At 41.6% G+C, this 12395-nt stretch overlaps 1 protein-coding gene across 2 annotated transcripts; it reads right to left on the minus strand.

Annotated features, from left to right (window-relative positions):
* Nucleotides 1-2444: 2444 nt before the first annotated feature.
* LOC5525252 (synaptotagmin-6) lies at nucleotides 2445-9221 on the minus strand. Of its 2 annotated transcripts, none has more exons than XM_048724150.1 (7): nucleotides 8825-9221; nucleotides 5714-6127; nucleotides 5494-5624; nucleotides 4623-4782; nucleotides 4109-4303; nucleotides 3611-3746; nucleotides 2445-3353 (listed from the first exon to the last, which is right to left on the minus strand). In XM_048724150.1, the coding sequence occupies exons 2-7, from the start codon at nucleotides 6065-6067 to the stop codon at nucleotides 2935-2937; spliced, it is 1395 nt and encodes a 464-aa protein (XP_048580107.1). In that variant the 5' UTR covers nucleotides 6068-6127; nucleotides 8825-9221; the 3' UTR covers nucleotides 2445-2934. The 2 variants fall into 2 exon arrangements, with proteins under 2 accessions (XP_048580107.1, XP_048580106.1); XM_048724149.1 differs by lacking the exon at nucleotides 8825-9221 and adding an exon at nucleotides 7309-8801.
* Nucleotides 9222-12395: the final 3174 nt, after the last annotated feature.

Below are 12395 nucleotides of genomic sequence, written 5' to 3' on the forward strand. Positions count from 1 at the left end.
GGTGAAAAGACCATCTGACTTTGGGGAGAGGAGTGTTGACTGGCCCTCCCCTTGTGAATTTTTCCCTGGATCTCCAAGAATGCTTTGCAATCCGTAAAGGCATCTTCGTGGTTTTACAAGCCTTCAAGGAGTGGATATTGTGTTTTGAGGCCATGGGAATGAACCTGGAGGATCAGAATAAAGGTATCTATTTGTGTCTTGAGCTGTGTTTGCTGATCTCTCTGCCTTGTGAGGTATTTTGAGCGTTTTATTGAGAGGGGTGATTCTGCTTTTCTTTCCTTGTTCGATTTGAAATTTGTCAAAAGACCTGTGCTATTATTTGGCTTAAGAGTAGTTGCCAACACCTTGGTTGAATGCATATCTTCAAGACCATTTATCCCTTAGACTGATGCCTGAGTATCTTCATTTTGTTGTGATACAAATACATAGCTTGCATTTATGAATTTTTTGGGTTGTGGGTACTTCCCAAAGCCGGTACAGGCCGGTTGAGGGGTCAATGTGTTAACGGAATGTAGAACGCAGAAAGAACTTGCCTTGCCGTGCATCGTCTGGTCTGGCTTCAACAAGATAATTTCCAATATATGCACGAACACCTGTATGCATGAAGTCAGAAAGGTGTTCTTGCCCATGTGTATCGGAGGAGTGCATTGGGGCTTGACTGTTTTTGATATCCCTTCGGGAACAGTCAAGTATGGCGAAGGTTCGGGAAGTTGTGGTATTGCAGTGGTTTGTTGTGTTAGAGATATATGCGCTGGGCGCACAGGATTCTCGTGGGACTTTAGAGAAATCCGAACCCTTCGTGCTGAACAGATTTTGTATATTTTGCAGAATTTATCATGCGTGAAATAGTAAGTTAAAACACGCCCACCTAAGCGACTTTAAGTAGGATTCCAGTTTAAAGAGAGATCTTTTCTGGCCGGTTAGACGGCCGCTTCCCATAATAAGTTCATCAAATTTGTAACAATATTGTGGTCATGATAGTAAAAGAAACCCCGCCAAATTTATTGTGTGATTTGTGATTCTAAAAACGATCACCCCTCTTCCAAACATCCACCAGACACACAGATACATTCACTAGGATTTAGAATTAGAACAACTTAAAAAAAGTGGCTTTTTTTTCACTGAAAGATCCAACCAGCCCGCGGAATTTCCAAATGCCTGGGAATTTTTAATACTATTATTGAAGCAACGGTTTTACCCGGACAGCGCGAATTTTAAATAGTAAATGCATTTTCCATTCTGACACTAAAAGTAACGAAGTCTGCAGGGTTTTGAAGCACCGCAAACAACGGTTCGCGTGACTCCACAACATTTTGAGGTGACGAATATCGTGGTGTATAAGAGTAAATACCACGGAAAACTTTTGGGAAATTTGTTAAGTACAACTCTAAACTCGCATATAAATGATTCGTATACGGCAGATACATGGCTTACTTTCTCTGTTATATTTTGTTAAAATGTTTGTTTACAGCGCTAATAATGTTGTAAAAATACAGACTTTTCGAGGCTACTTCATCGGTTGCTTTTAGACACTGATGATGAAGAGGCAGTTATTTTTTTTTAGATTTTCAGACGTTTCTAAGCTATATCGCGAAACGGCATGTATAATGCATAAAAAAAGACCTACAGGGATCGTAATAAAATAGGTTAAGACACAGATGTGCACCGTTCCCTCGTGTCGGTCAGTGAATTACAAAAACACTAATTATTAAAGTAGAATTTTTAAGACAAACTGGGAGAAAGCTCCGCTAGCATGGTGAAGACATCAGAGCAAGCCGCGCGAATATGTGGCATTGTGAGTGGATTTTTCTTTTCGATTTGCACTTGAAGCGCCCCCAAAAAACTGATTCTTAAACAGATCCGATGATATTTTCTAATAACTGACGGAGAGAAACCCGGATTGTACCCTATGTATTTTGCGTTCCACTCTCTGCAATTCACAGCGCCAAAAATAATTTACGATAAATTTCCGCTTTCTCCCGGATTTCTTTGTTTTGCTTTACAAAGTCATATATGAAGCTTATGTTGACGCGTGATACGCGCTATCTCTGCGGGATCCAGAGCACATAAAAGTCGTTGTCAAGGAGCTGGGGCTCGTTATGCATTACATGATAGAACTGGATAATTTTTATGGCCCTTCAATAAGAAATGGCCCACTTTTTGGCGGCCGCATGACAACCACGATATTAGCAGCAGCCACAACAATTTTTTACAATTTTTCTGCAAGCGGTAAGCGCTCTTTTAATCTTTTCCATTGTCTAGATTATGACAACAATCTCCATCGGTCACGAAAATCTACCTCACAAATGCAGGGTCCTGGAGTATGCTATAAATACAGTAAGGCTTATCTCCAGCACACAAAGCACAACATCGCAAAGTACAGAACAAGGCGACACAAAAATTTCCCATAATCCATCTATCATTTTGACCAGTTTAAAAGTCACTTTCACTGCATAAATATGTGTGTTTATTTCAATTGTGATTTCAATGAGGAAAGCCCATTATTTTATCTTCTAACTACTATAAACTAATAAATCGCCCCTGTGAAAAAAAATATAGACGTTCGGAGATAACATACACCTGAGAGACCTAAAAGGTATTTTATTTGAGTCAATGCGCTTAAAGGAGATAGATATAATACAATGCGCTTCTAATGCGCTAATAGTGAACGGGAAAGGTAATAATTTCCCATTCTATTTTTCATGTGGGGACAACAACTCAACCTATCCCAGTCATCAAATTGAAAAGAAGCATGCAAAATAACAGCCTGGAAGTAAAAACGCTTCTTAAGCTCCCTCTTTCATTTAAATATTGTTGTGCTTATTTGAAAAATTGTTAACGTTAATTTATTTAGTGGGTAGAAATAATGAGTTATAATATGACATAATTTAACTTGCGCTTTAAAAAAAAAAAAATACATATATCTTTATTTCTCTAGCCCTCGCTCTCAGAGGATGTCGCAAAATATCTTGGCACAGCCTTTTTGTCTGTACTTGAGGCGATAGGTTTTGACGTCCTGTTTGGACGCGTCGGTAAAAGCGAGTTGTGAAACTCCCTCAAACTATGCCAACGCGCGATCGGTTTCTTTGCAGTCATAGCCTCGTTCCAATGTTCTCTTTCTAAATCTTCTGCACTCGTGCCCAGTACCACACGGCCCATTATTTTATCAGGAACTCCCTCGAGCTTTTGTTTGACGAATATCTGGAGTTTGACGTCCTCTAACTTCATATTAGCAGCATCGAACGCCATAGCCTCGTTGTACACGGGGTTTAATGTGCTGTTTTTCACTGTTGTTGCTTTTCGCTTCCGTATTCGTCTTGAGCTGTTTACTAAAACGACCTCGGCATAAACCGCTGCGGAGCAATAGATAATAGCGAAAATAAGTCGGTCGTACGTGCGAGCATAGGAGATGAAATATTGACGAATTCGGCGGCAAGGGAGCTAATGAGACTGTAATTTCCACCACCAGTAAACACACAAAAAAATTGGGGTAATTATTTTGTGACATGAATGTTTCTAAAGCTGCTCCGTTTGTTTGGTAAAACAAAACGGGAAAAATAAAGCAAGATAAACTCTGTTCCCACCCTCCACCCCCGAATTTTGCTTGTACCTGGATATCCCTCCGTCAGTGGCTTGAGGTCACGTGCCTTGAACACCACAATCGTCAACCGCCTGGTCAGCGGCATGTACATCAGCGAGAAAAGAATCTGACCAAACCCCAGGTCACGTGACTTGTCAGAATCTTGCTGCATGGTAACGAAAAATTGTGTCATTTGTTTGTTACTAATCTAAGTATTCCAAAGACTAGGAATTTACTTTTTTTTTGCTCACAATCGTATTCAGTGGCCTTACTCAATCCTCCTAGCTTCGATTTTCATCCCAAAAAATGGAAGCTTACTGCACCAGCGGTGGACCGTATGGACAGGCCTCGAAATATTGGGGGGACACAACCCAGAAACATTAAGAAAATATTTGGGGGCACGGCCACGCCCCTACTGGTCATTTTCTTATAATTTTGGAAAATATTTGGGGGGGGGCGTGCCCCCAGTGCCCCATCCCTTGCTACGGCCCTTCAAAAGCCTACGGATCCCGTCCCCACGTTCCGTACCTGGGTTAACTTAAGTATCTCCCGACAGACGATCATTTCTTCTCGGAGAAGAGTTTCTTGTTCGTGCTCGAGGTGATCTAGGGGGTGAACGACTTCGCCTACGCTGAACGCATGAGAGTATTTATCCATGTACTGTAGGCTTAAGTGAAGCGTCTGAGTTTTTATTTCGTCGTAGGGCAAGCCGAACTCAAATACCTGCACAAAACAACATCATTATTATCATCAGCGATAATCATCATCACCACCATGACATAGACCATAGCGACAACATTTTGTCTGGAGGAAGTCTTTTAGAGTGACATATTCTTTGGGGCGGCGGGGCGTTCCAAAGAAGTGAATGGGGGGGGGGGTCAAGACCCCCCAGTCGGTTGTAGAATGAATCTACTTACACCCTTTAGTTTCGTATACTGGAATACACATGCAAAAAAACGTCATCCACTCAAGTTAGTTGGTGAAGGGGGGGGGGGGGGAGGGGTGCGCCCATGTCGGAAATTCTGCAAATTGAGAATTTTACCTCATTAAAGGTTGGGTGTGAGGCTCGTTCATGAATCTCTGTCTTTAGCTGACTGTTCTTCATGGCTGGAGAGAGTCGAACTTCCATGAACACGTCTGGAGCTTGGCCAAGATATGGAGGGAACTCTTCACCTTTGATAACACGTACCTCCAAAAGTGACCTGAAGGATAGAGCAAACCGTCATCATCATAGGATGTGGACACTCTAACAATGATAAGGTAGATCGAAGGTAGTTCCCATGAGTGATATATGGCTACCAGAGGTTGGCGTGGATCGTCCGTGAAGAAGGATGTGAATTAGGGTAGATAGGAAAAACTACCCTACCCATACTTTCCGCCCCTACACGTGTTACTCTCCCTCACTTTGTGCTACCTTTCTCCCCTACCTGTGCATCCCTACCCCCTAACTGTCTATCCTATCCCTAGACTGTGCTACCCTACCCCCTACCTGTGCTATCTTACCCCCTACCTGTGCTACCCTACGCCAAGCCTGTCCTAGCCTACCCCCTACCGGTGCTATCCTGCATCCTACCTGTGCTACCCTACCCCCTACCTGTCTATCCTACCCCCTACCTGTGCTATCCTACACCCTACCCGTGCTATCCTACCCCCTACCCGTGCTACCCTTCCCCCTACCCGTGCTATCCTACCCCCTACCCGTGCTACCCTACCCCCACCCTGAGCTACCCTACCCCCTACACGTGCTACCCTACCCGCTACCTGCGCTATCCTACACCCTACCCGTGCTATCCTACCCTCTACCTGTGCTATCCTACCCCCTACCCGTGCTACCCTACCCCCCCCCCCCCTGTGCTACCATACCGCCTACCCGTGCTACCCTACCCCCTACCTATGCTATCCTACCCCCCTACCTTTGTCCATTATATCGCAGGGAGAAATAAAGCCGTCCTAAGAACTCAGCATCCTTGGGCGAGGTGTGTTGCTCCGGTGGTGGTATTTCCCGGATGTCGTACGGGGCGGCTAACTCTACCGGGGAAGTGGCCTACGAAAAACGAAACACCCATCAGAACAACAAAGTATCCTTAGCGGACGACCTAACAACGGAACCTTGTTCTTGCTTTTTTCACTTACTCCTTCGTCCTCATCAGATGAGCTTGAAACTGGATCCTCGTCTTCGTTTTCCTTATCGTTTTCCAAGGGCTGTACGGAAACGACGCTAAGCTCAGGTTTCGGTGTCCATGGGGGCGGGGGATGCTTGGCATAGTGCTTCATAGGGCCTCTCTGAACCTGGCGGAGTATGGGGACAGGTTTCTCAAGTATATCTTCCATGTCACTACCCGGAGTGATTTTTTGTGGGAGTTCCGACTCGCCTTCTATTCTATCTTCCTTTTCACCAGAGGTAGGCACTTCCCTGTAGTCTAAGAACTGTTCTCGGAGAGAGAGATTGCGGAATTTCCGCCAGCAGAGCATGGAGAGCATTGCCATGACGACGACAATACAACCACTGGTAAGGGTCAGCAGCAACAGATTGAAATCAAAGTGGCCCTGAAAGAGAATAGATCACATCAGGGAGAAATACGCTCTTAAGAAGCAATAATAGGTGGATAAATGATAACTAATATATTGTTAACGATTTGTTTAGATACAAAACACAGGCGGGTAACTAGGGGGGTGCGCAGGGTGCTCGCAACCCCGCCCCACCCCCAGCCCGTTTCAAATATTAGTGTGGATAATAATGATGTTGACTGCATAAGGGCTTGCAGCCTCTCCTTTCGTGAACGTCAGTAAAAATAAAAGAGCAATATGTCCATGTTGCGTGCGCGTTTCTTGGTCGCTACAGGCCATCTACGTTTGTCACGCGCGCAACACACGAACGTATTTTTCTCTTATATTTAAGGCCCTGTCACACGTAGTTTTTTCTCTTGCGACTTGTCTCGCATAAAAGTAATACAGGTTGCACGCGCACTTTACTGACTTTCGCTAAAGGAGGAGCTGCAAGCGGTCTACTTTACTCTTTACATGAATTCGGACTACACCTAAATGTAAATTATGTACCAGGTACCGAATAAACAATTGTGATTGATTGATTGATTGATTGCGCTCAGACGTAGTGTTAATCATAACAAGCTCTGGAATAGAACATATATATTTTCCCAGGCCTTTGAAAAACATGCTAAGAATCCCTGATACTAAGAGGAACACTATATTGAAGTACTCACCAAAATCATCTCCATTTCCAAGCACCTTACGTGAGAGCCTAACCTACCCAATGCGCGGTTACATTATACCTCGCAGTAAACATTCGCGGGTAGCATCTTAATCCAGGCCGGGCTTTGGGACGCAGAGGTGCTAAGCGTGTCACGTCAGAATCGTGCTAGGCTTATGATTTCTAATCAGATATCGATTTTTTTTGTTTTGCTCTCGTGGAGTTTTCAAAATCAGTAAGATTTAAACATAATTACTACTGTGATAAATTTGAGTCGCGGAAAGATGAATAATTCGTTTTTTATATATTATTACTATAATTATTGTGATTATTATTGTTATTGTTATTACTTCATATCATTTATTTTTGGGGGAAGGGATGGTTTTCTATGCGAAAAAAGATTTTACCATGATTGATGTGAGACACCCGCTATCCCTCATAAAACATAAGCATTACGCATTACCCCCAAACGTAATGGCTTCGTCCTTGCGGTAAACTTTTCATCAGTGGGTTTACTTACGGCTATTTCCTCTCGATTCATTTGTAAGTACTGTCTATGTACAGTTTTTAGACCTCGCAATTCCAACAGCTAACAGCGGCAAATATTGGAGATTTCCCAAAGAGTTGCGACGGATCATTGTTGTGTTTTGTCTTAGGCCAGTTCGTTTAAATGTGAGTATTTTGCGCATCCTTGGATCGCGAAGTGCCGTCATTCCTGTGTACATGTGCGCACTAGTATTATCAAATCACTGGCTCGAATGCATTCGTATAGCGTTACCAAATACTGCGTCACATGCCGCCCCGGGGGGATTCTTCTCATGTCGTCCTGACAGGAATGCTCGTCCTATTTTTTGGGATCAAAATCGGGCCTCAGGTATTTTTAGGTGGTATCTGAGAGAAAATAGGCTTTTATATTTGAAATGGCATTTAAAGGGGGTTCGCAAAAATGGGCACTTCGAGCAAACGTTTTCTTGATTATTTAAAGTACTTCCGACATCTTAATACAACACTTTGACATTTATTTTATATTAGAGGCTATACAATCGAATACGTTTTGGTATTTTTTAGGGAGAAATGTTGCTTCTGGGGTACTTTTAGGTTGGCAATTGTTGGTGTGCAGGCATTTTAGGGGCATTTTTCGAATGTCGCGTCGAGCGTCCCTATCACTTTTACCCTGAAGACTCCCCCCCAAATAAACATGTCGGATTCTCTTGCCACGAGTGTCCGTACCTCGTCACTCGACAAACTGCATACTCAAGCCTATGATCAAGTAAATCGCTAATGCTCTATTCAATCTCATGGGCGATGATTTTTTTTTATAAGAATGTCTAATTCCGTTCTTATTTCTGGAGCATTCTTTAAATTTAGTTTCTAACCTTTTTAAGCATAACTTTAACCCCATTTTTCCTTATTTTCGATTGAATATTAGTTTATTTTTCTAGTCATTTTTTTAAGAGAGCAGATGCATTATTAAAATGTTTGGCTATATAATTAACATATATAAAATACTTTGTCTGATTTTTTTCTGAAAGATGATACCCGTATTTTGTGTAACCAGAGAGAAATAAATAAGACAAATTTAATAACTTGTTTAGGCATTATGAAGATGAGGTCATAAATCAAGTTTGTCGATGAACATTTCTCGACGCACCTGCTATTCTGTCGAATTTAGACAGAAAACAAAATAAGAATTTAGCGTAGTCCAAGCGATCTTTCGAAGTGAAAACTCCAAGTAAAAAACACAGTTTTGACACAAAATGAATACCGGGATAAAAAAAACGGAAAAATACACTAGGCTCAAATATTTGATAAGGCGAGAGAAGGCATTTCCAAGCAACGCTTTCCATTCAATTATTAGTTTGACAATCAAAACACTAAATTCCTCAACCTAAGGGGAGGAACGTGTACTCAAAACTCTCGATTTCACGATTGAATTGTATATTTCTTTGCGACAATCGTTTCTCAAATGCCTTTTAAGCAACTGCTTTATCGGTTAAGAGACAAATACAAACTGAGAAGGACGTTTTTTATCTTACCACATTTTTGCATGAAGTCTCCTCGTATTGCTCAAACCCATTGTGGCGCTGACAATTTCTTTCCGTTCATTCTCGAAACCAAAATGGCGAACTCAAAGGGAACACACTATTATATCCTCCGACGTCAAAAATATTTATGGTTCCCGATTTGGCTCATGAATAACCAATAACAAGAGTACGATATTGGTTTGGTTGGGCAAAGATCGGTGGTACTTGATAGTGAGACAGGGGAAAATCCCAGAAAATGAAGGCAGTAGTCAGAGGGAACCGGCAATCCTCGAAAAGCCTTGGGTTAGTGGGTTTGAGCTAAGAGCCTGGGTAGGTGTCTCACTCCTACGCAAACACTCGCCAAAATACGCCGCTTCCCGCGCAATATAAGCGTTCGAGAACGCTCATTAGCTATGCGAAAGGCAGGTGCACACAGGATGATAATACAAAACGATTATAATATTGAAATAAATCCTTACACGAACTTAACGGGGCTCGGGTCGCCAGATATGCCATAAAGATCTGTATTTTGAGATTTGGTTCACGTTCTTTGTGTGTAGGTATAAATGGATATACAATGCGTTACATATATACGCTCATTACGCTTATTGGGGAGAGTCAATATTTTCTAAGACTACAAAATTTATTGTTTACAAAATTGTAAGTTTGATGTCTTTATCTTGACGGCAGTATCGCGGTTGCAAAACGGAAAATATTTCCTCGCTATTACTAATTATTTCGACAAAAAGTAAAGATTTCTTTTCACTGCAAATACTTTGTGTGGATTTATCCGTCGGTGTTTTACAAGAATCGCACTAGGAGATCAAAACGGTTCCAAAACTACTATTTTGCATTCAATCTGTTCTTTTTAATGATGAGACATCATGGTAATGTTTCCATCGCCGAATCCTGAGAGGAAATAATGACAACAAAACTTTAACCTGTAGTAAATTCATGGCCTGTAGTCTATTTTATCACATACTTGACATATAATCGCACTAATCGCAGGCGATTTTACGATTATGGAAATCCACATTGCGATTGGGTGCGATCATATGGAAACCACTATGTGATCGGTTGCGATCGAACGTTCAAACTAGAAGCGATCGAGTGCGGTTATATAGAAACCAGCCTTTACCTGTTTACTCCCTCGTGATAGAGGCGTTCCAAGGAGATGTTCCGGGAATATATTCCAGAGGGGTGTTCCAGGAAGAAGGAAGGGTTCTAGAGCCCCTCTAATTTTAGCCAGCGTGTAAAGAGAGCAAAGAAGTAGCAAAGAGAGATAAGTTTAAGTTTATAGTCAGCATTAAGAGTAATAGGAGGACAGCACAGTGAAAACTATTTTCGTGAAATCCTGGATACGCCCATGAGGGAGGGAAAATACATTCAAGACTTCTGGTCAGACAGACGGAGCAGATTTTCCTTCAAGCCCTTCATTAACACTATTCGTTCATATAAAAACATGGGACATGAAAAATGCAACCTCAGAAAGAAACCAGAAAAAAAAATAATTCGTGGTAGTATAAAACAGACAGGATTTCACTTTTCTGGAATGCCTACTTAGTGTGAAACTACAATAAATTTAAACAAGTTAATTATAGGAACTTATAAAGGAACTAAGACAAAGTAAACAATCATTTTTTCTTACCATATACTGTCAGTCACATCAAATGAATCTTTTAGTCTATAGTTGCCAAATCTGCTGAGAAGATAAAAAAAAGCTGCTCAGAATGCAATAGTGTGAGGGGTACCATTACATATTATTTATGGATGGGTGATGTAGATATTGCGTATAACAATATTGCCCACCACCCCCCCCCCCCCCCCCCACCCCTTCTTAAAAACATCTTTCTGTGAATCCCTTAGTGACCTTTTGAAAACCTTTCCCACTTTGGCAAAAGACATGGTGTATTTTATCTTTTTATCTTATCAAATTTCATATTGAGTAGGTCTACAATTGAAACCACCTTCTCCCTGGTATGCTTTTCATGGTATCAGGTTATATGGCTTTATCATATTGACACCTTCTTATTCTACAATTTATACACCTGAAAAGAAGCAGCTACTTGAAAAGATTTCTTCCAGGGACAACATGACAGAAAAAACTTGCACATGCACCCTGGGAGGAGATACTAGAGAAGCTGAGATTACATACAATGGCCATCAGTAACTGGACTGATTTTTCCCTAATCAAAACACTAATACCATGATGTTTAGCTCCAACATTTGGGCTTTTTCCCTGATCATCCTTGCACTATTTACAAAAGCTGGGGCGACATCAAAATTTTGAAATGTTACATATGATATTTTGATTGTTATTGCTTGATAGGTATTTACAAGAATTCTCTGCCATATTTGATGTGCAAGGAGCTTATCTGAAACATTCTTCCCTGGGACATTTCCAGGGACTTTGGCTAGTATAAAGCATAGAGAATCTATTTTTCATACTGTCTTATTGTATATATTGAATCTTTTTTTTTCTTTCGATGACTGGCAACCAGAAATAAAGCCTTCTATTCTGTACATAAGAACATCCTTACATGATTGAGGTAGTGGCAAACAAGCAATATTTTTAAGATTTTTACTACCAACAGCTCGTCTTATTGTCTGTCTACAGAGAAAAGACAATGGTCTGGGGTTCCTTATCCAGTCAATCAGCTCAGGTGACCAATTATCTTCTTCGTACATCCATCTGTATTTTTTCTCTTCCCAATTGGCCTCAACCATAAGTTTGACAAAGTCAGGTTTCATGAAAGCAAAGCGCTGTTGACAACAAAGACCCATGAAATTGTCCCCATTCTGAAGTAAGGTCAAAATAGTGGCAAGATTTCCGATTTGAATAGCATACCCTAGTGCTCTGTCAATAGGAAATAAGGGCGAGTGTTGACATGGTGGGACATTAACTGAACTTGAGAGTAGTGTGAGATCAGCACCATGAGAAAGCAAGCTTTCTATGTACTCAGTGTATCCCTCCATTACAGCAACATGAAGCGGTGTATCTGCTTGGAAATTTTTAATATTTATGATTTCAGGCCAGTACTCAAGTAATAATTCCAACATGTCTGTAAATCTTTTACCCAGCCACTTTGATTTGACTGCAGAATGCAAAACTGTGCCTTCTTTGGTCAAAAGCCGAATGTCTGCACCTATTCTAAGCAGTTCCTTAGCCGCAGAGACATCTCCAACTGAGCAGCACACTTGCAGAGCAGTTGTGGTTGCGTAGTCAGGTTCATAAAGTCGTTGTCTTGGATGAATCTTCGCGTCCACTGGGGCCCCTTGTTGTAACAAGAGTCGAACATCTTCCAGCTTTGACGGGACTTCATCACAGGTCGGTCTCTTGTTAAGAAGTGTTAACAAGCACCCACTAAGCTCTTCTACATTTGAACTAGTCCCCGAGATAGCGGCACCCATAATTGGTTGAGTACGAGAGAAACTTATTTTGCGTTTGCTATGACGACAGCCGCCATGTTATCAGCATTGCACAGGAGCCCAACACTTTGCAATATTTAAACACAGGAGTCCCACACTTCGCAATATTTCAACACAGGAGTCCCACAAAATGTAACATTACATCTCGGACATC

This window comes from Nematostella vectensis, chromosome 2 (genome assembly GCF_932526225.1).
Source record: "Nematostella vectensis chromosome 2, jaNemVect1.1, whole genome shotgun sequence".
Lineage (NCBI taxonomy): Eukaryota > Metazoa > Cnidaria > Anthozoa > Actiniaria > Edwardsiidae > Nematostella > Nematostella vectensis.